Here is a 27,124-nt window from a genome sequence, read left to right as displayed (position 1 = left end):
TGGCATCCGTGCTTATTCCATAGAGCAGGATGTGTAAACAATATTGTGTCCCCTGAGTGGCTGATATCAGTACAGTTAAGTGGTAACAGCTTGAAAAATGCATTTCTCGTATATTAGCGGTAAAACTCGAAATGGGCCCCCGGGCTAAAATAAATTGGTGACATTTTGTAGCAGAAGGGGCGGGGGGAGAGAAAGGGCAGGAATTGGAAATGCACGGAGTCCCAGCTTTGAAAGCAGCAGGACTGCAGCCAAAAGTCAAATTCATTTGCATTATTTCAGTATGAAAGTAAATGGCTCCACCAACACTTCTTGTTGTGAAGCGTCATCCATAATTGGCTGACAGATTACAAGTCTGCTTTGGAACGCAACAAAACAAAACAGTTTGTTCAAAAGATCTCAAGTCAAGAGATGCCATGTTTTGAGCTAGAGAGCGTGAGTGACGTTTTTGTACATTAATGGCAAAGAGACGATTTTGTGGAGCTGATGTTCCTTTTCCATTGCTCCATAAAATAATATGGACAGTCTTCTAATACACTATATACGGATACTTCTTAATATACTATATAGACCAGTGGTTCCCAGCCTGGGGCCCTGCAGATGTTGCTGAACTACAACTCTCAGCATCCTCAGCTACAATTTATTGTGGCTGGGTATGCTGGGAGTTTTAGTTGAGCAACTTCTGAAAGACCCCAGGTTTTGAACCACTGTTACAGACGGTCTTTTTTCTTGAGTTTGGTGTGGTAAGAAGCAGCCAGGGAGAAAAGGTTGGAGTCTGCTGAAGTGCTACAGCTGCTTCAGTCTGTAGTCTTCAGTGGTAACATGTGGGATGGCCCTTTCCCTTCTTGACTGATCATTTCCTTAGACAAGACCAGCCAGTAGCAGATGACATCTGGGTAGATCACCTTCTTAGGTGATTCTGCTCAGAAAGCCCAGGAAAGCCTTGCCTGGTGTGGACTGCTGTGAATCGTATACACTCAGGCTACAGAGATCTCTTCACATGCAGAAGGGAATAGAGGTGTGCAAAGGAGGGTCCTGTGATTGGCGAGCAGTATGAAGCCTCTTGATTGGCCAGTCCTGGTTGAAATACTAGGAGCCTGGCCTTTTGCTTTTTGCCTGATCAAAAGAGCAGTGCCTGAATTTACCCCTCGGGTTACTGGGACCTGATCTGGAGAGCACCACCCTCAAGGTCTGGCTTTGGGTGTGGTCACGCAAAGTCCCATTCTGACCCTGACCGCTGTCCAACTGATGGTACGCTCATAGTACATGGTGTGGCCAAACCAATTCCAGGTTCATGATGCTTGGTTGAAATCCAGTACATATAAATGTCAGACACTGTTCAGCATTTAGAATTATTCATTCATTCATTCATTTAAAATATTTATACCCCGCCACTCCAGTGCAATACTGCTCAGGGTGGCTTACAACAATAACATAGATACAAGTAATATCTAATATATAAGGCACGCATCTAGCGGGCAGGGTTGACTACTATGACCACTGGGGGGGGGTCTCTTAAAGAGCCCATGGACATGTGGGGTGCTGTGACTTTTTTGCCTCAAGGCAAAACTTAGTCCTGTGACCTATTGCCTCAAGGCAGGGAAGCCTGGTGCATTTGGCTAGGGCTTTTCAGTTGCCTTCCGGAATCTCTGCAGAGAAATCAGGGTGTTACACGCTACACGGAACTAATAATCCTCTATTGTGTGTGAGTGTCTTGTTTCAGAAGGATCCCACCTTGGGAAATTGTAGCATGAGAAGAGTTCCTCTCTTAAGCATGTTCTGGAGATACAAAGCAGCGGGACAACATTAACGTCATGGAGCTCTCTATTGATGACTTGTACCCTGCCTTTCCAAATCCCAGCTACAGCCAATAGCTCAAAGGAGCCAGAAAGGGAACAGCATGTACCTTCTCCCTGCCAACACCAGTTACACCTCTGCAAAGATGCGCTCATTGTTTTGAGCTGTGGGCTTGCAACATGCGCGCTGTGTTCATAGAACCCAGGTGCTTCACCCGGTTCCAAGAATGCTTTGTTTATTGGTCAAGTGCAGATAAAGTGCTGCTTTCCCTCCAAGCCAAATCAAACATGCAGAAATATATTTAATCGGCAAACACTCCAAAAGGAGAGAGGAGATGTTAGCCAAGCCACCCACTTAAGTAGGCAACGCAGGGCCTGGGCCTCCTGTTAAGAGCTGGCTTTGTTTATAAGATTCGATCCCCCTGTATTTTAATTTTGCCAAGGCTGGGTTGGGAGATCCCACTGCTTGGTCTCCTGCCACTGCCGCAGATTAAAATCAAAGGTCCCAAATGAATAATCCTTTCAAGATGGTGAAACAATCGATGTAATCTTTGTCTTCTGAGGTCCACTCCCCTTTCAGCAGGACACAGTGAGAACATTAATAGCTCTTGGTTTCTTCCTCTTGCTTTCCTAGTTGCGTCTTCTAATCTTATTGTGGAATTTGTATCTCAGGTAACTGTAGCCCTGTAAGATGAATCAGTTCATAGCATTGCAAAGAGTTGGGTTTGCAGTACCCCATTCCTCCTTCCCGTGTAAAGGAGGTTGCCACAAGCAAAGGGGTAATGTCAATCCTTGTATCATCTGCAGGCCACCTGAGGGACTGCAGCTCAGTTCATGTTGGAGATTCCTCTTGACAGTATAGAAAATCAGTAACTGGCGGTCTTCTGGGGCCATGCTTCCTTGGACCCAGGAACCCAATAGACATTAGCCAGGAGGCAGGCATGCTGAATTTTAAACTGGCTCTGTAAGTTCAAGGGTACATTACAGTGGAGTCTCAGTTCAACTTGGTGTGTATGGCAAGGGTCTTCTAGAGTTGCATTGCCTCTGCATGGAATATGTGGTCTTCTAGAACAGAGATTCCCAATGTTGGGTCCCCAGGTGTTATTGGACTTCAACTCCCATAATCCCCAGCCCCAATGGCCTTTGGTTGGGGATTATGGGAGTTGAAGTCCAGTAACATCTGGGGACCCAACGTTGAGAATCCCTGTTCTAGAACCACACTGGCTTTGGGAAAGTGCTGGCAGCAAGGTGGGAGAGGGAGCTGCAACGGAACTCACCTTGGAGAAGCCTGAAATTTTCTCTGCTGCATGTTAGCTAAATGTAGCACGAGTCCTGGATCATGTCCTAGATTTTTGTGTCAGAATTTGCCCCTGGGATTAATTCCTTTGTTACCCTATTATAAATTAACACATGGCACTTTGCGGGGCCGGGGAGGTTAGATTAAAACCTGCATTTTCACCATCGCACACAGAGTTAACCTAACCTCCAATTAGTTACACAGGGGCATCAGGTATGACTGAAACCAGGAAAATGTGTGTGTGGGGGGGGGGTTTAAACTTGATTGAATCAAGATTTCCTTTCTGCTTAAATGTCTCAGGGTTCACCTTTTTTGAAATGATGTTTTTAATTGCATTTAAACAGTTTTGAAAGACAGAATTAGATCTAGGGGGGAAACACACACACACACACACACGGCAACACAGCAATGTGTCTAAATATTTATTGTTCTCTAGAGTAAAGCAGCGATAGGCTAAATTACTGCCTGGGGGCCGGAGGAAGGGAAGAAAGCTAGAATCATGAGGTCCAGATTGTTAATTATCATTTTTTAACTGTCATGATGTTCTTGCATTGCCCTCCAGGCCACCCTGCACTCCTCCTCCTCTTTCCGCAATCCATTAGCTCCACCACCTCCTATCTCTAAAAGATCTGCTCCCTTTACTATTGCATCTCTCTTGCTGTCTCTTTCATTTGTAAGGCATCTCCAACCTCCGGAGAGATTTGTTACTCCTCTCCAGCAGCCGCTTGCCGCGATAAAGGCCCTCAGACTGCCTTTCTCTGATTAATCAGCCCTTGGGCAGCCTCGATAGGGTGTTAATTTGTAAACTCTGTGGATGGGCAGCCTGTGATAAGCCTCAACAGCTGCGGCATGTCTGCAGTGGGGGGTGGCGCAGATAAGGCTCTAGCCTGCGAGGCGGCCAAAAATATTTGGGAGCAGTGAAGGAGAAACCAGCAAATGATGAGGAAAATAAACCCTTTTCCTGCAAAAGACGTTGCCTTTCCCGGGACAGGTTGAGATCAGAGAAGAGTCCCTTGCTTTGCTTTTCATGCTGTGTCTGGAGTGGGAAATGCTCGTAGTCCGGGAGAGGCTGCACATGCCTTGTGCTAAACGAGAATGACTTGGGTGTCCCCAGAGACCCTCTTTGCTAGGAAGCTAGCGTGTACGGTCACACAAGAGGGACCAATTAGTTCTGTCCAGCTGGCCCAAATTCATGGCTCGAATGTCCCTTAGTCGGTTTGGATGTTACAAACAGTGGGAAAAGCAAACCCAGGAGTGACTGGTTTCAGCTGTAATGTGTATTCCAGAGGTCATCTGGGGCCCTCAGATCTCACAGATGGTGAGATCATCAAGTACTGTCTCTACTTGCCGGGAAAATAGATCTGCCGGAGTCACAATCACTGGGGTTTATCTCCCCACATCCCAAACAGAGTTTCTCACACTTTTCAAGCTGGCTCAGAGTCATACCCAAATATATTTTGTCTTGAAGTCATGTGATCCTGGAGTTAACAGTTCACATGAATTTATAGGAGGGCTTCCTGGCATTCTGTCATTATTTCAATTTAACTGATAAAGGACTGCTCTCATTTGAACCTTTCTGGAACTTCTCCATAGGCTGCCCTTCAGGTGTTCCTGCCTAACCTTGAGAGATCAGGCAGGTAGTAATCAGTGTTTCCTGTTATAGGGATTCCCAAATGTTGTTGACTACGGTTCCCATAATCTCCAGTCAAAGGCCATTGCCTTTGGTCTGACAGCACCAACCATTATGTTAACTTCTGTGATACCTGAACGTGAATCAATGCTTTCGTGGTTGCCGAGAAAAGGAAATACAGATTTCAAACATGAGAATCCAGCAGTCCTTTGGCAAAGGATGCTACCCAACCACCTGAAAGCATCTGGTTCTTTTGTATTGTTGTGATACACTTAATGAAATATGAGTGCGCCTATTTTCAGCTATCACTGTTTAAGGATTTATCAGGAGAGGAAACCAAGCCTCTTCCCTTCCACCCAGAAGAAGAAGAAAAAGGCTAGTCAATGCAGATAAATGGGTGAATCTTTTAATTTTAATACATTTAATGTTGGGTTCTAACTGAATTTAATGTTAATGATTTTAATTGTTTGATGTTAATGTTTAAATGATTTTAATTGTAAACCACCCAGAGATGCAAGTTTTGGGCAGTATGGAAATATGTTTAATTAATTTCCAAAGGAAGACAACCCAATCTTGGATTAAACTGCTCTAGCTCAAGAGGGAACATCTCTTAAACAGGCTTAATAATAACTTTAGTGGCCAGTCTTCATTGTCAATCTCCATGTAGATGTCACAATTTATTATTTTTATGGATTGTATTATTTATTGCATGCCACACAATAAAGGTGCGGCATGGCTCACTGAAGGTTGGCAAAAAGACTAAGTTGTTGATTTTAGCAAATCTTGTCCACACTCAGGGACGTAACTACCATTAGGCAAGGGGAGGCAGTCATCTTGGGGCCCCACTGCCTCGAGGGGCCCCCCAGAGGCACATCACATGACTCCCCGCCCACCTGTGTTGCACCCCCTATGAATTATGTTGCGTCTCTTGGAGATTGGCAGGAGCAGAGAGTAAAAGAAGCTCAATTCAATGTGAACTAAGTATTCACCATATTCATAATGGGGATGTGAGTGTGAGTGCACTATATATTGTGAAGTGTGTTTGTGTGTGTATATCAGCGGGGGGCCCATTTTAAAATCTTGTCTCTGGGCCCACTCCAACCTTGCTACACCCCTGTCCACACTTCTGTGGCATTGACTCATTGGCCATATGGGCAGGGCAGTGAAAGTGGGCAGGGCCTGCAATCCATGGACAAAGGCAAATTGTCTGGGTGGGGAAAATAGCATTGACCAAGTATGTAACTTGGGCCACTTTATAAGCCAGTTTAGGGGCCAATTACACATTGCATGCAAATGCATCATATGTAACTTGCACATTGCATGGCACTCTGTCCATGCAGACAAGGACCACGTTCGATGTATTTTTTCTTAATTTAATGACACATGAGCTGTGCATTAAAACAAAACACCGGCCTCAACATGTTCTTTAATTTTGAACTGCTGTTGTAGCAACTGTATCATGCTTTCACATGTGCACTGTTGTTTGGAGAACAAAGGACACTAAGCATTTTGAAACTGCGAACAGATTCTCTCCCTCCCCCACCCCAAACCTCTAGTATACAAAACTAAAAACAGAAATCAGATTTAGTGGGAACTCAACATGGGTTTGTCTAGCAGGAAATTTATTTCTTTTTCCAATTGGCTGGATGCATGAGAAATGAAAAATACATCAGGAGGAGCAAGGAGTAATGTTGTGTGAATCTCTGTAATGTGTGTGTAATGTCTCTGTGTGTGCGCATATAAGAATAGTGTATGTTTATGCATATCAATGACCCCACATGTCTCTATTCATGCAGCATATACTGTACATATACAATTAAACTATGCTAACATGTTTTGCCAAAGCTTGGAAACTGAACCATTTGAGCTGTTCAGGATACTTGCACAATGGAGTCATTTTAGTGCCAGAGACAAAGTTGTGAAATGGTATCCCTTTATTTTCTCCCTTTAACTCTCGAGCCTGGCAATTCCTCCTCCTCCTCCTCCTCACTGCCTGACCCTGGTCTAGTTAGGACTTCAGGTGGGGGCTCACGTGATGAAATGCTTCCCCGGGGGTGGGGGGGGGGGAAGGGTTCCTACACCTAGAACAGGGTTTCATTAACCTTGGGCCCCCAGATGTTGTTGGACTACAACTCCCATCATCTCCAGATAAGGCATTTATGGCTGTGGATGATGGGAGTTGTAGTCCAAAAACATCTGGGGACCCAAGGTTAAGAAACCCTGACTAGAAAATATGCCAGAAATGCTAGGCTGGAACTCTTCTCTCCTTGCATGCCAGTTCTCTCTCTCTCTCTCTCTCTCTCTCTCTCTCTCTCTCTCTCTCTCTCTCTCTCTCTCTCTCTCTGTATGTGGTGGTGGTGGGATTTTTGTATAGGATTCAGTTATGTGACACTACTTACATTGAGGTCTGTTCTGGTCCTCTTCTAATGCCAACATTGTTTTAGTGCTCCAATATACAGAGGAGAGCTGGGCTTGTGGTAATGAGCCTGAATTGTCTCTTTTGCGAAGCAGGGTCCAGGGCGGTTTGCATTGGGCTGAAAGCCTACATGTGAGAACTGTAAGATATCTCCTTTAGCGGATGGGGCCATACCTCTATGGTAGAGCATCTGCTTTGCATGCAGAAAGTGCCAGGTTTGCTGCCTGGCAGCATCTCCAGGTAGGGCTAGGAGAGACCCCAGCTTGTAACCTTGGAGAGCTACAACCAGTCAGTATAGACAGTTCTGAGCTAGACAGACCAATGGTCTTCTCAGCATAAGGCAGCTCCCCATATTCCTCCATGAGCAGGGACTGTGTGAGTTTCCCGGTCAAAGAAACAGCTGCCTGGTGAGGAGGCTTAGAAGACAATGTGGAAGGGGGCTTATGTTCAGGAGCTTTGGGAAACACTGTTTTAATGCTTTGTTGCTGTTTAATCGGGGAAGATCGAGTCTTTCAAGTCTGCTGGTTCTTCGACATGGTCTCTGCCTTCTACACAAATGGGCTATGTGCCTGCACAGAGACCTCGTCGGAACCTAACAAGCTCCATTCTGCTTTGGGTGGGAACCCCGCCCCCAGCCGCTATATGTGGCTGGGCCACTCCTCATCCCCTCAGTCGATCTTTGTCCGCACCAGTGATCATCGGGGAGTCTGCAGATCGGCAACGAGTAGGATCAAGATATCCCCTTGTTGTTTTTTCTCCCTGCTTTTTTTGTTTCTTAGTTTTTCTTTCTTTGTTTCTTTCATTATTTTGTGTAGCCGCGTGTTGTGTTGGGGGGGGCATTTTTGTTTCTTGTGGGTTTTTCCCTTCCTTGGAGCTCCGATCCCGGCTGGGACGGAGCGTGGTGGCCGGCCAGCCTTGGGCGTTTATGCCGGGCACGACGAACTTTACAAAATGTATCTGCTGCGAATCTAAGAACCCTTCCCCTGATACTCATACCGAGTGTTTCTTGTGCTTGGGGGGATCCCACATTGTTGAGACCTGTCTTCACTGTCAGAAGTTCACGAAGCAGGCTCACAAAAATTCTCACCTGCGCGCAGCCTTGTGGGATCTGGCTCTCCATTCCTCGGAAGCCCTATCGTTGAAGTGGTCTGTAAAAATGGCTTCGTTGGTACAATTGGAGTGTATGATATCTGCTCCTGTAGAAACCTGACCCCGGTACCGGTCTCAGCATTCTCTTCCGCTCGGCCTTCGACGGCTTCGAGCAAGCCGGTGTGCTCAGAGGTCCTCCCTCAGCATCAGGCGCCTGTGGTACCGAAGTCCTCCCCTAATACCTCGGGGTCGGTACTTCAGATAAAAAGGAAGAAGCTGCATCGTCATTTGCCAGTGGGTCAACACTTCCCTCCTATACCCAAGAAGAAGAAATCGGAGGAAGTTCCTATGTCAGAGGACTCTGTGGCCAAAAAGACTAAAGTGGCCTCAGATCGTCCAGCGCAGAAGTTGTTGGTGTCGACAATACCTAGCTCACCCATGGCTGCGGAGTCAGTGGGCTTAGCCCACGATCGGGCTAGATCGAGTAGAGAACGATCGGTGGCAATGGACTTGCTTGACCCCGTTATGGGTCCCAGTACTCAGAAGGTCCCATGTATGGGAAACCAGTAACGATGAGCGGTTGGCGTGAACCCCAATCACACTCGTCACGGCAACCCATGATCCGTTAACACCTGGGCTAAAGGGAGGGTAGCTAGGGTGGTTTGCTGCCAGGAGCCGCTCAGCTCCTGTGGCAGCACACGACTGCCAAAAAGCGGGCTAGGCTCCCTTAGCCCGCTTTTTGGCGGTCGTGAGAATCGGCTCACTGTGTATCTCCCATGCAGATTTGTAGTGATAGTTGTAGATATAAAAAATATTTCCACGTATGTATACCACTGTAGGGTTGCATGGCATCAACAAACTATCAAGTTCAATTCCCACCACAAATCTGGGCGACCTCCCTATAGTCTTCCATAGATCAGCTAGCACCACTCAGACTTCAGTGTGTCACAGGCAGAGTGTACGTTATGTTCAGCACTTGCCTGTCCACATTTACTATACATGTTGCACATTTATGTTGAGTGCACGTACAACAGTACACTTCCTATCTGTACCCTGGACTTGGGGGAACCTCTACTCAGGAGCACTTTTTAAATGAACAGATGTACACTCATTCACACAAAAACACGTACATGCGAACAGACACCTGTATGCATGGACAACAGAATGCGTGAATAGGGCTTAAGATGTCCACAGAACTGATCTCTCCAGGTTACTTAAATGCCTTGTGCCAAAGGACAAAGCTTGGCCCTCAAACAAAAGTTTGCTCCTTAAAATTTGCTTCTCCAAAGTTTTTGATTCCCTTTTGGCCCTTTTGGAGAAGTAACCTTGCAGCTCTGTATGTTTTTCTTCCATTATCTATATGTGTTGCCACTCAACGCCTTCTCGACTTGCTGAGACACTTAGGCCAAGAAAGAAAGAGAATAAGACAATTATCCAGACAACTTGCACAATTCTCTTGTCTTCCCGGCACATGATTCACAGCACTTTTCTTGGGGGTGGTTCCAGCCAAGTGGGATTTGGGTGCTCCTATAAATAGTTGGAAAGATGAAATAAAAGGAAGGTTTTCCCTGCAGGTACGCTGATAGCAGGAAGTGCCCAGAATGAATTGCTTGGCAGCATCACCCTGGCTTTTTCTCTTCCCTCCTCCCCTTCATCTTTTGCCAAGTCCTGTCTGGCAGGCCATTACAATGATAAATGCAGGTACTTGGCATGGACCACAGTTGGGAGTTTGCTCTAGCATGCCAAGCCCTGTTTGGCATTCCCTGTCAGTGCCAGCATTTGCACTCTTACTCAGCTTGACAGAAACTGAGACACAAGGTGTGATTTTATGTCCACATCCATCCTGCGCGGAGGGGTTGGGGAGGGAGAAAGAATGGAAGTTCTGATATAATGATATACAGGCCAGCTCTGGAATTGGAAAGACGGCAGTCTCTGCCACCTTTTGTTCCCCCCACCTTACCCTTCAGGCAATTGCCTGCTTTCCTCCTTACCCTTTTCTCCAAGCTCTTTGATTTATAAGACATTTCATGGAGTTCTGCAAAGAGCACTTTCTGTTCCTTCTGATTTAAAAGCAAACGGATAGCAGTCCAGCCAGCTAGGTAGTTTAGCAGGAGAGCTTTAGGGTGGAATTACGACTGCTCACAACAGCCCAGTAATATGTTGCAGGCTGTGTTCACACAAAAAAGTTACTTCACAGTTTTAGCCCCATTCTCATTTGGAGGAGAGAGGAAGACTCCACAATAAAGAGGAGCAAGTATGCCCTCTCTCTCATGTTCTTATAGACAAATTCATGGAGGACAGGTCTATCAATGGCTACTCGTCTGGTGGCTATGGGCCACCTCCAGCCTCAGAGGCACAATGCCTCTCAATACCAGTTGCAGGGGAGCAACAGCAGGATAGAGAGCATGCCCTCAACCTCTTGCCTGTGGCCTCTCCAGAGGCATCTGGTGGGCCACTGTGTGAAACAAGAAGCTGGACTAGAGAGGCCTTAGGCCTGATCCAGCAGGGCTGTTCTTATGTCCTTAAGTACCCCATTTCTATTAACTTTACCTCCTAACCAGATCCTAATGCACAAACGAGCTTCCTACTAAAATGTAGTCATGAAACACAAAATAGTAATTACCTGACAGCCAGCAAAACCCCTGCTGACTGGGCAAAGGGGCACCTTATAAAGTGGTGACTCTTTTATTTTTAGCAGGGGGAGAGCAACTGTCCATATCAAATAGCGCAGTCTCTTTCTAGTGGCTATTGCTAGTGTCCAAATTATTACTTTATGGACTGGGAACTCTCTGGGGCAAGGAATCATCTTATTCCTTTGATAACCTTTTTTTTTTTTTTTGCTGAAAAGTGTTATATAAATATTTTCAATAATAATCATAAGTAGGCAATGCAGGTATGAAATTGACCTGGGTGGTATGAAGGGGAAAGAGAAATCCCAGCATTTGTTAGTGAAAACAGATGCCTCCTTCAGGTTGCCGAGAGAGGGCCTTTCTTGGTCTGAGACTTTTAAAGTACCACATGGCTTTGCACCTGCTGACTCAGGGATGAGCCAGTTGATGGGGTGCTTCTCTGTTGTCTTGATCTGAATCAATATTGGAAAGATGTTGCACATTGTGAAGTCCAACTCCCTGCACTAGCTGGATTCCTTTCACCCAAACTGTCCCCAGCAGCTTCTTTTGCAGGCTTATCTCCGAAAACCTATGCAGAATGAAATTTCATAGCAGCTGTATAGGTAACCTAACATCTCTACTTGTTGAAATCCATCCAGGGCTTAATTTGAGCTTCAGAGCATGTTTCCCATTAAAATACATGGAAGAAGCAAGCCAGGAAGTGTTGATCCTTGCTTCCTGGAATTTTAAAGGGTGAAACACTGCATTTGAGGCACACTTCATAAGCAATTGTTGAGTTATGAATTGCGTACTTGGGTATTCATACCTTGAATACAGAATATTTCAGGAAAGGGGCCCCTGAGTTACTCATCTCCCCTCCTCTCCATTATTAAAGGGGCAGAGGTTGTAATTTGCCGCTAGGTTTGATTTAGCTGATGCAATTTAAACTTTTGATCCTATTGCTTCTGTTCTTTTCCTCGGTGGCTCCGAAGTTCGGCTGTATTCCTTTTAGTCGTCTGTTTATTGGTTTAGATTTTAATGGCATTTCAGCTGTGTCCTTTGTCGTATACATTTTGCTTGTTTTGTATACCACTTTGAGCACTTGTTTGGAAAAGGGGCGTATACATTTAATAAGTAAATAAATTTACCCAGCAGCCCATTACATTATCTGAAAACTGCCACTGCTGTATAACTTGAATCTAGCCACTTTGGGTCACAATCTGATTCTCATCAGGGTGTTTTTGGGGGGAAAGGTATGTGTGGGCACAGAAGTCCCCCAGCTAATTGAAGAAGCTGGATTTCTTTGTTGTGTGCTGGGTCAGCCAGAGGCAACCATCTGCTGCTAGCTGTGCCAGAAACTCTCAAAAGGCAGGCGATTTTTTTTTTAAACATGCACAACATGATCTGGCCATTTTTAACTATATGTAAATACAGTCTAGGTTAATATTTTAATGGGATAAATTAACAGTGAAAATTGTACAAGTCTGCCACAGTTGCCAAAACAAACCTTTATGGACTTAACTTAGTAATTGCAGTCTTTGACATCAGCTTGGCATCCATCTGCAAAGATCTATCCACACAAGCAAAGATCCAAAATCCAGCTTTCTTTGAAATATTCTCCCTTCAAAAATATTTACACACATGATAATTGCCTGCTAGAAACAGACCTAGGTGGGAGAGAAAAAGAGCAAGCCAATCTGTTTCAGTGCTTCTGCTGCGGGCTTTTCTGCTGATTATCTGTCATATCCTTTGTCAGGGAAAGCAGCAACACGCCGCAAATGGCTGCCTGATAAATAAAATTAGTGCCAAGCAAAAGAGGAATGCAGTGTATCAAGAAATAGTGCGATCCAGTTGGACAATATGTAGGGCATGAACTTGGATGCTGCTGCTTCAGTGCTTTCTCTTGAAACCAGTAAGGTTTGCAGGAATATCGTAGAGAGACGCTTTAGGAAAATGTATATATTGATTACTGTCAGGAAATGTTTTCTGAATTTCCACCCAAACGTATTAATGGTGAATGTGTCCGCTAATCCCGCAGTTTCCTTTAAGCCAAATAATTACTTTGTTGCCCTGTCTGGTGTGTGTGTGTCTACCGTAAATCATATCTCCTGTCAGGGCCGATTTCACACAGCCATTTCTGGGGCGATCAGGTTCTCCCATGGAAACTTCATTACCTCAGTGCTACATTGGAAATAAAGATTACAGGGCTATGCCAGATGTTTGCCAGGGTGATTGTTTCCAAAATGTAATCCATCCCGAGGTGGGTTCTGCCCCCTTCCTATCATGGTGATGTTTCCAGATTATTACTATGTGCTTTTTGTATTGCTCTGTCACATAATTGAAAATCCCCGCCCCTGTTCCACTGTCTGGCCGGTGGGAGGGATATTTCAGATAATAAATAAATAAAAATATTTCGGATGTGACAGAAGAGAGCATTGTGGTGAGGACCTGTAAGCGTTATGGCCGGGCGAAGGAGCACTCACCACAGGGGTGACCTTTTTGTATAGCCAGGGAGGCAAATGCATGGCTACCTCAACGTGCACCCAGCCCTTTACCACATGAGAAGGCCAGTGTTCAAAATCCCTTGCCAATGGTGATGAACTTGAGTCAGGTCAGAGGATACTGCTTGCTCCCCCACATGTGCTGTTGTTCTTTCTGACAGCTGGTCCTGTGTTAGCAAGCATGACTTGTCCCCTTAGCTAAGCAGCGTCCACCGTGGTTGCATATGAATGGGAGACTACATGCGTGAGCACTGTAAGAGATTCCCCTTAGAGGATGGAGCCGCTCTGGGAAGAGCAGAACGTTCCAAGTTCCCTCCCTGGCAGCATCTCCAAGATAGGGCGGAGAGAGACTCCTGCCTGCAGCCTTGGAGAAGCCGCTGCCAGTCTGGGTAGACACTTGTTCAGTCACTCCACACACTGTTATTTGGAGCATGTGTAGAGAGGCAGTTCAGACAAACTTCCCATATGATGAAGCAGTGACAAGCGGCGATTCCCTTACATTTGGCCAGGGGAGTACAACAGTCATAGGAACATAGGGAGCTGCCATATACCAAGTCAGACCACTGACCATTTCTGGTCTAGCTCAGGACTGTCTACCCAGGGAGGCAGGGACGTAACTATAATAGGGCAAGGGGAGACAGTTGTCTGGGGGCCCACTGCCTTGCGGTGGCCCCCAGAGGCAAGTCACATGACTGACTCCCCCAGCCACTCACCCGCCCGGGCTTCCTTCAGTTGTATTCATCCTCTGAAACTGATGCGAGTGTTAAGACCTGGAGCTACCAGAACAGCATGTCTTTCTCTAGCACAGGCATCCCCAAACTGCGGCCCTCCAGATGTTGCTGAACTACAATTTCCAGCATACCTAGCAACAAAAAATTGTTTCTAGGGATGCTGGGAGTTGTGGTTCAGCAACATTTGGAGGGCCGCAGTTTGGGGATGCCTGCTCTAGCACCATCAAATGACTTGTATCGTCCACAATTTACAAAACCTTTTAAAAAATGATTTAGGATGATGTTCTATTGTGGCACATAGGGTATATATAAATTTTGCTATGCTTTTTGTTACCACTATTCAGCCTCATTTAAGATTTCTTTACTTCATGAGCTGAGCTTCAGTGAAGGGGGGGAGGGCATTTTAAAATCTTGTCTCTGGGCCCACTCCAACCTTGCTTCACCCCTTCAGGGAGGGAACTTGGCACCTTCTGCTCTTCCCTGAGCGGCTCCATCCCCTGAGGGGGAATCTCTTACAGTGCTCACACTTCTAGTCTCCTTTTCATATGCAACCAAGGCGGACCCTGCTTAGCTAAGGGGACAAGTCATGCTTGCTACCACCAGCTCTCCTCGCTTGCACACCTATGGTCGGCTTTCTCTCCCCCCTCACAGCAAGGACTGGAGTCTGTACCTCCAAGAGCCCATAGACTCATCTATCTGCTTTGCACTGGCTGGGCTTGGGACCTCAGCACAGCATCCCTCCAGTGGCTGTTGCTGGTGTCCGCCTTGTGTTTCTTCTTAGTTTGTGTGCCCTTTGTGGGCAGGGAACCATCTAAAGTACATATGTATTTATTTTATGTAAACTGTTCTTAGCACTTTGGTTGAAAACCGGCCTATCAATATTCATAGTAGAAGCTTGCTTTGATCACATGGGAATGGAGCTGGTCAGAGAAGATTGTCTGAACCAGCCCCCCTTGGCAGTTTCCACATGGGAGCACACTGCTACACCCATGAAACCCAGGAGTAAAACAACTAGGTGAGGAATTTACCTCAGAAATGACTGCACAAATCTCCCTTGAGCCTCCTTCCCCCCTCCGCCCCGCTAACTAAACAGCATGAGTAAGACAAATGATGGGCCGGAGCCCTACAAAAGGCTGGCTGTGGGGCAAACTTTCAGCCTGAGTTCCCCCATTTATAAAATGGGACTAATGTCCATGAATGAGACCAGGACAGAAAAGAACGTCGCACATTAAAGAGGCCAATGGAAATGGAATCGAGGCAGCAATAAGGGTGTGAAAATATGGTAGGCTGGGTGTTTATGCAAGTTGTTAGGAGTATAGTCGCTGCTGAGGAACCCTAAGCTTTTATTTTGATTTGAAATAAACAAGGATGCACCGAGGTGTGGTGTAAAGTCTTTTTGACTGTATTTAATAGGCACAGCTGGAAGTATTTCTCTCCGGACCCGTTCAGGAAGAGCAGCTGAAGGGAGCATTCATCGCTGTAGAGGCCTCCACAACGTCCCCTGTGAAACAACAACATGTTGTTTATTCACTTGCTGAAGGAGAGGGAAGGAAATGGAAGCAACGGCCTTTCTTCTTCCAAGAGGCAACAGCCTCTGAGAAGAAGCTGGCGCATAAAAGCATGGCTAATGGAGGGAAAGGGGAAGGCAAGCCATGGGCCTGTAGCAGCTCTCTGGGGAAGGGAGCAGGAGTGCAAAGGGCCTCTGCCCTGAGGCGGCGATAACAGCCGTGCTTGTAGGTCAGACATCCTGTTGTTCCCCAAAACACCGGGTCAGCCCTGCGGCTGGCGTGGCGAGGAGGAGGAGGGTGGCATATCTGGGCAGTTGCAGATGCTGCTTATCCCAGCAGTCTTCTCTGCTTTGTCCTCAGGATGCTTTGAGGAGCTGTTCTTGGTGGAAAGGGGGTAAAGAGAGAGAAGGGTTTGACGTTGTTTATTGACAGCACTTAAAAGTATAAACAGAAAACAGTTGAATTTCTTTCATTGTGTGAAGAAGTGTTTTCAAAACATCTAAGTTTGCAGAGAACTTTATGATGGCGGCATTAAATTACTGGAAATCTGTTAAAAAATAATCCTAATAACCAGAATAGTTACTATCATCATTTAAAACAAAAAATCCTTCCTCCTTGATCTGTTTTCTCCCTCCTTTATTATATCCTTATTTCTCTCACTCTCTCTTGCAGTCCTTTGAAGTTTTTTTGTATTGGCTATGTATAATATATGTTTGATAATATACCCGAATTTGTGATTTGGGTTGTTGCTGTAGTTTTACATCTTGTTTGGTATGGTGATGACATATTGCATAAAATTGTGAATGGGTTCAAAACTTAAAAGAAATGGCCAAATACCTCTTAACAAGACAAGATCTTCCATGAACCTACATGGTATACCATATGCAGACAGTGGGAATAAACCATGTTTGCACAACAAATAGTTCCAAATGCCTCCCATGGTTTGTTTTGTTTTATGTATTTGTGATGATTGTCCATGTGTTTGTTGTAAAGTGCTAGTAACCACCTCAGGAGGCCTTAACTGAGAGGTGGGATAACCATGTTTTAATAAATAATGGATTAGGAACAGAAGTCATAAGATCCTCTCAATCACACACACACACAGACACCTCTCCAAAACAGGACACTGTAATGTGTAGGCAAGCCCTGGTGGTCAATTCACACAATTTTCCTACACAGAGATATTTTTTTTCCTCCTGTGTTGCCAGTCCACCATCTTGGATTGCGTCAGAGTGTGATCATAGTCTAAAAAAGTGACTGATGTACAGCTATGCTTGATGCTCTGTAAGTCCAGCATTTATTTGTCCTGTACATTCAAGGAAGATGTATATGTCTATAGTTTCAGCTGTAAGCAAATTTAGATACTGTCTCCAATTTTTAGATTGGATCGAAGGAAAGAAGAAAATCATTGGCCTGCAGAACCTCTGGTGCTATTGCTTTGGGTGGTTTATAGTTGTTAAATTGTTAATCTGTCAAAAAGCAATCCCTTTTGTCTGCCCACGTTAGCTGAAATCTGGAGAAATTAACTAGAGGCTGTTCTATCTCATGTCCTCAGGGAGAGAAGGGTGTACTTTGTAGTTTCTGTTTTCCACCTTTCTTTATTAAAGCAAACTCTGCTTTAGCTATGATAGCTCTTGGTGAGAGCTGAAAGCCATAAACCACAGAGTTTCTGGCTCGCTGTACATTTGCTTAAATATGAATGGGATCTCGGGAGAGCCTTAAGTTTCGGAGGAAGGAAAGGAGGTAGAAATGTGGAATCCAGTTCATAGCAGTTCTAATCCCATTTGGAGTTGAATCACCTGAGTAGGTGGATATGTGTTTTACTGGAATCGAGAGTATAGGCAGCCAGAAGAAAGTAGGGATGTGCACAGGACCGTTTCCCCCGGTTTGGCTCCAGTCTGGACTGGATTCAAGCTGTCCTGGGTAGCTTGGTCTCGATCGAGCTGGGGGCCAGTCTGAGCTGACTCAAATCGACCCAGGCTCAGCTCAAAGGCTCACACTCGAACTGGGCTGGCCCTGCCCCATAAAGAGTGAAGCCGGTCCAAGTTCGAGTTCAGCCAAGCCCAGCTCGAAAACCCCACTCACGAGCCAGCTCGAGGGATATACTTGTAAAGGGGAATCCGGCAAGGATTCCCCTTTACAAGTAAAGGGCTTTGCAGAAAGTAAATGCGGGGTTGGTGGGGGGAGAGAAAAGGTAGTCTTTACCTTTTAAAATGTGGCAATGGCAGTGAGGACTGCAGAGGGGGCTCCTCCAACCCACACACCCCATCCTCTCAAGTGACAGGCCAGGCCGGCTGTGGCCCGTTTCAGGTATATCCCTAGAACTAAAAGCATTGGGTTGCAAATCACTGGCTACTCTAAAAAGAGCAGGAAGAAGTGTTTGGTAGAACCCTCCAAACCCTTTAAAAATAAACGGGAATGATATTTTTCTAATTCTGTGTCTGGGCTGTGACGGGGGGTACTTCTGCATACAGTGAAATGGTTCAAATGTGTTTCTTTTCACCTTGTCCTTTCTGTACCAAGAGGAGAAAATACAAAACTTTGGGGGGGGGGGGAAACCAGCAGGAGAAAGAGGGTCATTCTCCCCCACACACTTTTAACAAAAGTGACAGCTTTAGTAAAACATAGCTTCCTCTGACTCTTATATCTAACATCAGATGAAAGAAGGGAGCAGTCAAGGGAAAAGGACAGGCACCAAATGCACAAGCAAGCACAGAAGTGTCTTCTCTCTTGAAGCTTCAGGCTGGACTTGTTGACTTACATCAGCCAGTGATGGGGGGGGGGGGAAACATCCTCATACAAGCATCAAAACACTGGAGGGGTACATAAAGTCGTGCCATGCCTTGTGCTCCACTTTATGAGAGTCTGCTTCAGGTAGTTGTGGGAAGTGAAGGGAAGAAGGGAATACAAACTAGAAGGAAAGGAAAGGGATAGGAATCCCTTAGCTTTGGGCTCAAGATGGGGCTAACCCTTGGCGTGTTGCTATCCAAGGTGCAAACCCAACTGCCTTCCCTCCTAATTAGTAAAAATATAACAATAAATTAATTGGCTAGCAACCTAGTGCTCTTTATGGTAACATCCAGGCTTGACTACTGCAATATGCTCTACGTCGGGCTGCCTTTGTACGTAATTCGGATACTGCAACTGATGCAGAATGTGGCAGCCAGGTTGGTCTCTGGGGCCACCCATAGAGACCACATTAGTCTTATATTAAAACAACTACATCGGCCACACTGCCACTCCTAGAAGGCCACGCAGCTGTGATATTGACTGGCCTCTGCACATGCTGAACCGGAATGCTGAACCAATCGAACCAGCTGTTGTGAGTGGATTGGCAATTCGGTTTGAATTCAAACCAAACCGCAAGAAACAGTTCCGTGCACACCCCTACGGTCTTTGTCTACTGGTGGAGCTACTGCATATCATGCAAACTGGATGTCCTTGGGATTTTAGCACACAAAAGGTGCTGATTGACTGGTTTGCTTAATTCCTTCTTTGCCCCCACCTCCACCCCACCACTTTCCTCAAACACAGGTAAATGCATTGCTGGGAACAGCCAAAGAAGTGGGAGGGAAATTGCTGTAGCATGCAATTGGGTTTACACTCGCTCCCTCTCCCTCTTGCTCCTGTTCTTTGCTCTCTATGCAAAGAGGGGTTTCTACACTATCATAGATTTGTATAATAAATGCACATTTGCTTTCCATTCCCCCTGCCTCAGTCCATATGTCAAGTGTGGACTACCCCATATGTCTGTGTGGACTACCCCATTTCCTGGCCATTCAAAACACACTGTTTTGAACTTAGGAAAATCATTTGTTGCTACTACACTTTTTGTGTAGAATATGGTTGTGATAGAATATGGTTATGATGGGAACCTATTAAATATTGCTTATGCTGTGATTAGTGATGCACAACCCTCCCCTTCCCATTCATGCTGCAATTTTGCAGCCTTTTTTAGATTTAGAAAAAAAGATTGGGTGGAGGCTGTGTGTATCCCTGTGTATAACTCCTGATTGAGAGTGCAAATCAGGCTTAATTTTTTGAAGTGGCAAACAGCACCGATATCATCTGGCCTCACGTGCATTGCGTGTCTAGGATGCCACAACGATGCCTCTGTAAAACACCCACCCTCCAGGGGCTAACCTGTGCTTGTGGTTTGCTTTCTGTGACTGTGTAAGATAACATGGAGTTTCAATTTTGCTAGATCAACAATGAGCCCTTTCCCACAATCACAGGGCAAGGGCTCCGTGCTGCAGAGGAGGAAGCCTTAAAACACTTACCTCCCCCACAGAAGATCCTGGTCATCTTGCTCGCCCAGATGTTCGTCAAGCTGCTACTGGCAGCCAGGAGGCCCCCAGAACTCCCATAATGCACTGACTCCCATAATGCACGAGCACCTGATGCATTATGGAAACTTGGCACTGGCCGGGAGGCTGCTTGCATGTCAGTGCCATGTGGAGCCATGCGGCACCAATACACAAGCACTAAGCCTGGTTTCAGGGCGCCCTTGCACCCCAAACCCAGGCTAACCGGCAGACTCCCTAGGCAGGTTTGCCACTGCCGGGAGCCACACGGTTCACATGCGCCGGCAAAACCAGGCTGGGCTTCCTTCGGCCAGTTTTGCTTGCAAGTGTGAATAGCCCTAATGTCTGGACTAAAACTAGGATATATGTGTAATAGTAATATGACGCATATGAGTCTTGCTCATAAGAGTCTGTTTAATACATTAGAGAATATGCATCTGACCTGTATTGCCTATGCTAGATTTGCTGCAATTGTGAATGTACTGAAGTTGATATTACTGCAAATGCAAATTTTGGTGTCCGTGTGGGTGGAAATCTCTTGAATTAAACAACTATTGACTCTGGCAAAACCCCTCTTGTTCTCCCCCCGCCCTTCTTTATCTCCCTCTCCTTTTGTCCTTTACCCATGGACCAAAGGGTCAGGTTTATTGATGTTTTATGCTGAACTATGAACTGAGCAATTGCACAATTGCAGCAGATAGGTCCACACGGAGTCCATTATAAATGACAAGCACACTGTCAAATAACACCATTGTAGCTGAAGACTACCAGTATTGCATAGTCATATAAGCTCACCAACGCATAAGCAGCATTGAATTGAGTGGTCAAAAAAAGTCAGTGAGTTGTATCCACCTGGGCATGATTCATGATTAAAGAGTCCCTTTGTTGCTTATTGTATGAGGGTTGAGTTGTGTTTTTAACGCATGCCATGCAGATAGAAGGGAAATCACATCTAATCACTCCTGCAGGAGCTGTACTGTGCAAGTAGCACGGAAGTGTGAATTGGTTACTGCGGATTGGGATCAGTGTTGCTATTAGGTGCATCTTGGCAGATACTTAAAGAGGCCATCAGTGGTGCAGGCCCTGTTGTTGGTGATCTCTCTGGCTCTCCATTTTCTCTTACCATGTTTTCGAATGCTATTACACATAGGTATGCATGATTTTTTTTAAAATGCATGCACACATTTGCAGAGTTGATGTCACAGGAAGTGCTCTGAGGGCTCATGATGCAGCCACCTTACTGAAGCTAAGCAGGTCTATGTCTGGCCTGTGCCCAGATGGGAAACTCCTGGGAAGCCCATGTAAGCTGCTTTGAGTTGTGTGATGGGAAAAAAGCGGGATACAAATCTAATAAATATTAATCTGCATTGTGCCTGGAGCTGGTTTGGGGGCAAATAGAGTAGTAGCAGTTATCTGTTGGCAGCAGGGGTGGGTGGCCGGGAAAACAGGACAAAGTTGGTACTGCAAAATAAATTTATTTAGGTGAACAAATGTCTGCCTGCCCTTGGGCTAGTTAGGCCTGCTCAACTTAGTCCCCCACAGCTGGTTTTGGACTACAAGTCCCATAATCGCCAGCCACAGTGGCCAGTAGCCAGGGATTATGGGAGTTGTAGGCCAACATCTGCAGGAGGGTCGAAGTTGAGCAGCCCTGATTAGATGATGATATAATAAAGTGCCATATATATATAGAGAGAGAGAGAGAGAGAGAGAGCTTTAAACATATACAAGGGGTTGGGTCTCTGCCCCAAGGTGCTTACGATCTGTAATTCATCAGAGGGGAAGCACCAGAGAAAGGCCAGGGGAATGAAGGCAGGAATAAACAGGGAGAGAATATTAATTTATTTTAGTTTATTTGTGTGGAATTGCATCCCAGATTAACTGGAAGTGCTGGTATTGAAAGGTTGTTTGTGTTTGCATGCCAGATAAGGGACACCTTGAGGTCCTAGTCAAGACTCCTCATTTAAGAATTCAAACACGTCTTGGTTTGTTGATAAATAGAAAGTGGGGGTGGGGGAACACATTTTACAGTGTGTGGGGTGGGGGAACTCTCTCTCTAGGAGCTATTTGATATGCTAGTTGGCATGGCAAGGTTGGTGTTCAGTAAATAAATAACTAGGAATGATGTTAGGCTAGGAAATGATGGCTGACCCGTGCTTCACTCCTGCCGTGAAAGGTGATTTAAGCATAATCACCCAAAGCAGAATTGCATCCACAAGAGATGCTGCATCTCCCAAAGGATTTTAGAGGTTATATTGTTCAATGACCAGAGGCAACCTTGTGGAAAACATATAGCTCAACATTTCCTTATCATGCAGGTTTTGTCTCTTCATCCACTGCTTGTTTCCCCCTTCTCTATTTTTTTTAAAAAATGCAGCTGCATTCAATAAGATCCTGCAGCGTGTAACCTCTTGTCACTCAGAAGTCATTCTGATAGGGCATACCCTTCTCTGCTGTCTATAGAAGACCCAACCCAAAGGCCATTGAAGCTGGGAGCAAAAAACTTTCATTGATTCCAGTGATCCCTTTGGGTCAGGGCCCAGGTTTGTAGCAAGTCTGGTTATGACTCTCCAGTGTTTATTTTCCCTTCCTAAATCTCTACCTATGAAATATGTAGTGTTGCAGTACAATTCATAAGGTACTTTATAATGCACGCTTCCCAAGGAGCGGCAGAATAAAATCAATGCTGCTGGAAAGAAAATCAACTTAGCTCAGCCATGAGTTGAATTAATTTCTTTTAAAAGCAGAGCTAAACTCTGGTTTGATATATATACAGTCTAGCTTTATTTATCTGTGCCTCCCATGTTTAGGTCCTTCTACATAATCGATCCTCCCTACTTTCTTTTGGAAACATCTGTATTGCAAAAAAACCTTCATGACCTTCACAAATGCGTTAGGGAAGCACGCTTCCTGCTCTATCTGTGTTTCTTCTGCATGTGCAGGATCTTCCGTTATATTATTTGGGTCACTGACATTTCAGAATAATTTGGTCCTGTCCTTTAAAATAAGTAGGGCTGACATGCAATTACATAAATCATAGTTGATTAATCATGAGAGTTTTAGTTGATGGATTAAATCTGCATAAATTGGTGCATGAGAAAAAAATACAGCTCTCAAGGGGGAAAAGTATGCTTTGTTTATACAAGATGCATACACATGTCCCAGCAGGCATAATCTTAGATGAGGGAATACCTCCCTCCTGCATATGAGCGAAGAGGGAAGACCTCTTCTGTGATATTGCTTGCAACCTGCAGTTTTCTGTCTTTGTGTTATAAAATAATTTTAGAAATTTGAATTGGGAGCACCTTTTTAGTCAATTAAAACGTATTTGAGTTGATTAATCCAGTCTATTAATCAACAAAATGTTGCAGCCGTTAAAAATAAGAGACATTTGGCAGTTGTGCCAAGACATTTATCTTGAGGTTTTCCTGTTTCACGTGGCGGGGGGTGGGGAGCCTTGAAAGAATTGATTTAGAGAGAGCTTTATTTACATGGATTTTTTAAAACAGTCTATGTTGTTATCATCCTGGCTGAAGCCCAGTGACCCCGATTACGATGAAGCTGTTTACAAGGTTTAGGTTAATTGGATTTCTTAACTACTTCCCAAGGCAGAAGTACAGCATGGATGGAGTTCAAAAAGCAGAATGTGGCTTGGGTATAAACGGAACGAAGCGGCTTTGCTTAATAATCGGCTAAGCGGCCGAGTGGGTGAGGGTGGGATGAGCACAGGTCTGTGATTTGGTACAAAATAGGTCTCTCTTTCTGCACTGCTGTATCTAGGCTCTGCCCATTCTGTCTTTACATTCAACATCTTCTGCATATTCAGTAAGGAATAAGGATCCATTTCAAGACGAGAGGCTTTGAAATGGCTGTGACTTTACCTTGATAGCTCTTTCATTTGTGCTTGCTAGGAGAAGAATTGTGAATAAAATAGCTTGTGCATTGTATGGTTGGCTCACTAGACAGGGAGGATGTGAGCTCAGGGCCCTGTTTCTACATACTTCTCCCCCCACATCCCACCCCTTCCTCCATTCTTGCTTCCTTTTTAATGGCACAACATTGCACCCTCCAGGTGTGACACATAACTGCACTCTTCGAGCTTAAACTGATTTGTTTTGTTACTGCTGTTGGGAAATGTTAAACTCTCATTTAGTAACCCTCTTCTTTGTGCTTTTTTCAGGCTTCCGAAGGCTCAGAGAAGCTCTTCTCCCCTGCAGCAACTAAAGGTAGGTAATTTGGAGAAATACTTCCCTGGCATTTTGTGAAGCTGCTTGTTGTTCATCTGATGGCATATTTCTGGAGCATGGGATTTTAAAGAGGCATCATCTTTCAACTGCTCAGCCACTCAGCAGTCTTAGTTGCCAGATTCCCCTAAAGACTCTGCCTGTCACTTTTAGAGCACAACCACAGCAAGACCCTGCAGCTGTGATTCCTCCCTTTACGACAACATGCTCTTCTCTCCTGCCCACTCAGACCCATAGCTAGGACAATGGTAGTGGGGCAGGGACCTTCTTGGTTTTGAATTATATTGCTCATTTGGTCTTTAACCTGAAGGGTCTGGGTCCTCATTCAGGTCAAGCTGGTCCTCATTCGGGTCAAGCTTGGTGGCCTACAGTGGGTCAAATCAATGGGTCGGTCTGTTAATTCCTTGGATTTTTCTTTAAAAGAGGAAAGAGAGAGAAGAAGACAATAATAATAGTTAGCATTTGTATTGTGTTTTTGGAGTGTGCAAAGCATTCCACATGTTTTCCCATGTAATCCTCACAGCAGCCCTGTAAGGTAAGAACTATTATCCCTGTAATGCAGCTGAGGCTGAAAGGGAATTGCTTGCCTAAGGCCACCTGGTGAGTTCACAGCAGAGTTGAGATTCAAACGGGGAAAGCCATGATTTGCAGCTCAGCCTTTTAGCCACTATTCAGCTCTGCACCAGCTCTTAATATAGGGTAAGGGTATATACTAGAAATGCAGTGGAGCTTGCTTCCAAGTAAATATTAGATTGGGTTGCACAAGTGGATGTCCCGTATTGTAGGTTGGAGTTGAAGCTGAAAAAGCTGAAAATTACCATATTGCAGTGCAAAGTGCCTTCTAGGCTGATAGCAGCATAAACCGATAAATCAGAGATAGTTCAAAGAGTTTTTAAAATGTTGTCCATGTTTTGTGTTATACATATGAAATACAGATTTGAAAGGAAAAACAAACTTGGAACAGTCAAAAACCAGTTAAATCAAATTTCAAAAAAAGTGTAAAGAGGCAGCTTCCAGTAGGCAAATCTGGGGAGGTGTCTTGAGCCAATGTGACCTCAGTGGCCATAACTGCAAAATGGGCTTGGATTAAAGGGCTTTGAGCCAACATGGTCCTCTTCAGGCCCTCCTCAGCCTCACTCCCTGCCAGGAAATAATCATTAAATATAGAAGGATAGAGGTCCGGGTTGGTGGTGATCAATGGCTGTTTGTTGGCATGAGACTCTGTTTGTCTCGCTGCAGACATTTCTTCCTGGTGCAGAGGGAGGGAGGCATTCACTGCCGAGGCCCTTACAAGGCATCCTCCCTGCAAATAAATCAATGAACAAATAAGAAAAGGCTGTTTGTTTTGGCACCCAGCTTTCTCACACATGGCGCTCTCTCAGACAGTCTCTCTTTCACATTCTTCTCTCCCTCCTCCCCTTTCTGTCTGAAAGACAAGCCTTTCACCTCTGGGCAGATGGGAAAGAAGGTTTGCTGAATTATGAACTCCAAAATGTTCATAATTCAGGGTACTGGGGGGGGGGGAGACTCCCTGGGATGCAGCTGCCCACACAATAGAACCTGCCCAGAACCTTGTCGTCTCACTTGCGTTGCAGCGACCTTCATCTCGTCCTAGCTGTCCTCCTCCCTAAAGGTCCAGCAGACCTTTATGCTGCTGGACCATATATAAATGGGGAAATATCTCTTGCAGAAACTGTTGGTTTCTAGCTCCACCCTGCTCCTTGATCCAAGTTCCATAGCACCACTCTTCCCAATCTTTGGCCATGCCCCGTCATTAAGGAAAAGTACCTCTGAGCATGTCCAGAGAGCCTTTTCTCTCCCCACTGAGCAACTGCAACCTAACCAGGCATCTCTTGTTGCACTGAATTTCTTAAGCTGATTACATGTTATGTGAAGAATGACTTTCATTGGTGTGTTTGAATGTATTGCCTTGGTCACTCCCACTGCTGAGGTCCAGCCACTGAAAACCAGTTTAGTGCTGGCCCTCATCACTCAAGAACCCAGTGCTGCTTATGTGAACGTACCCTGCCAAGGGGTTTTTTTTGGCTGAGTAGCCGATTTGTGTCTCTCGCATCCTTCTTACTCTTCTGTTCTCTTTGTTGTTCTGCTGCTCTTGCAGTGGTCTGGGTTCCAGCAAGGGACAAGATGAGGGAAGAGAACTTTATACCAAGTCATTTTACTTGGTATACCTTATACCAAGTCAGACCCTCCATCTCTCTGGCTCAGTATTGTTTTCACTGACTGGCACTGGCTCTCCAAGGTTCCAGGCAGGAGTCTTTCTCAGCCCTGCCTGGAGATTCCAGGGAGTGAACCTGAGACCTTCTGCATCCTCTGAGCTATGACTTCACCCACAAAGGAGTTTTACAACACTCACATGTAGCCACCCTGCCAAATGCAAATCAAGGCCGGCCCTGCTTAGCAAATTGGATACATCATGCTCACTTCCTCCAGGCCAGCTCTCCTCTCCACTGGAACTAGGAGGCAGTGGTGATGAATGAACCAGCCAGTACACGGCATTAACAGCCCAGGGGCTCAAATTTGGGAATGCCTGAGCTCACCTGGTATGGGGAGGGGGCGGGTGAGGCTTCTCTGACTAGAGAGTTCCTATTACTAACTCCACCCATCTGAACTTCAGCTTCATCCCTAATGTCCTCCAGATGGATGCAGACATGGGTTTATACTCCACTTCCAGTTGGCTGGCATATATATTGCTGTGATGTTCTGAAGCGACGTGGCTTGTTGTGGACTATTTGTATCCCACGATGTTCTAAAAGCTTGCCCCATCACCCCCTTTAGGGTGCTCAGTGCCATTCACGTTGAACAGATGGTTCCTGTTTCAGAGCATCACTGCTCTGTAGGACTCTAAAGGACAGGCACCTCTTACTGGGACGGGACAGCTCTTTAGAACTGACCCTCTGCAAACCAAAACAATGGCCTGTCAGTCAGTCTTGACCATTTCTCAAGCCGGAACTACATTTCCTCCACAGGCCGGCCTAATTGTCAAC

At 45.4% G+C, this 27,124-nt stretch overlaps 1 protein-coding gene across 25 annotated transcripts in view; it reads left to right on the top strand.

Annotated features, from left to right (window-relative positions):
• The window catches only part of FBRSL1 (fibrosin like 1), a 788,945-nt gene that overhangs the window by 684,860 nt on the left and 76,961 nt on the right, over positions 1 to 27,124 (top strand). For all 25 annotated transcript variants that reach the window (XM_053280504.1, XM_053280497.1, XM_053280503.1 and 22 more), the window contains one exon: positions 24,056 to 24,101. In XM_053280504.1, coding sequence (XP_053136479.1) covers positions 24,056 to 24,101 — 46 coding nt within the window. The remainder of the gene's footprint in view (positions 1 to 24,055; positions 24,102 to 27,124) is intronic.

The sequence above is a fragment of the Hemicordylus capensis genome, chromosome 15, assembly GCF_027244095.1.
Source record: "Hemicordylus capensis ecotype Gifberg chromosome 15, rHemCap1.1.pri, whole genome shotgun sequence".
NCBI classification, from domain to species: Eukaryota; Metazoa; Chordata; class Lepidosauria; order Squamata; family Cordylidae; genus Hemicordylus; species Hemicordylus capensis.
Note: the sequence above shows the minus strand (reverse complement) of the source record. Positions and strands in the feature narration are given on the sequence as shown.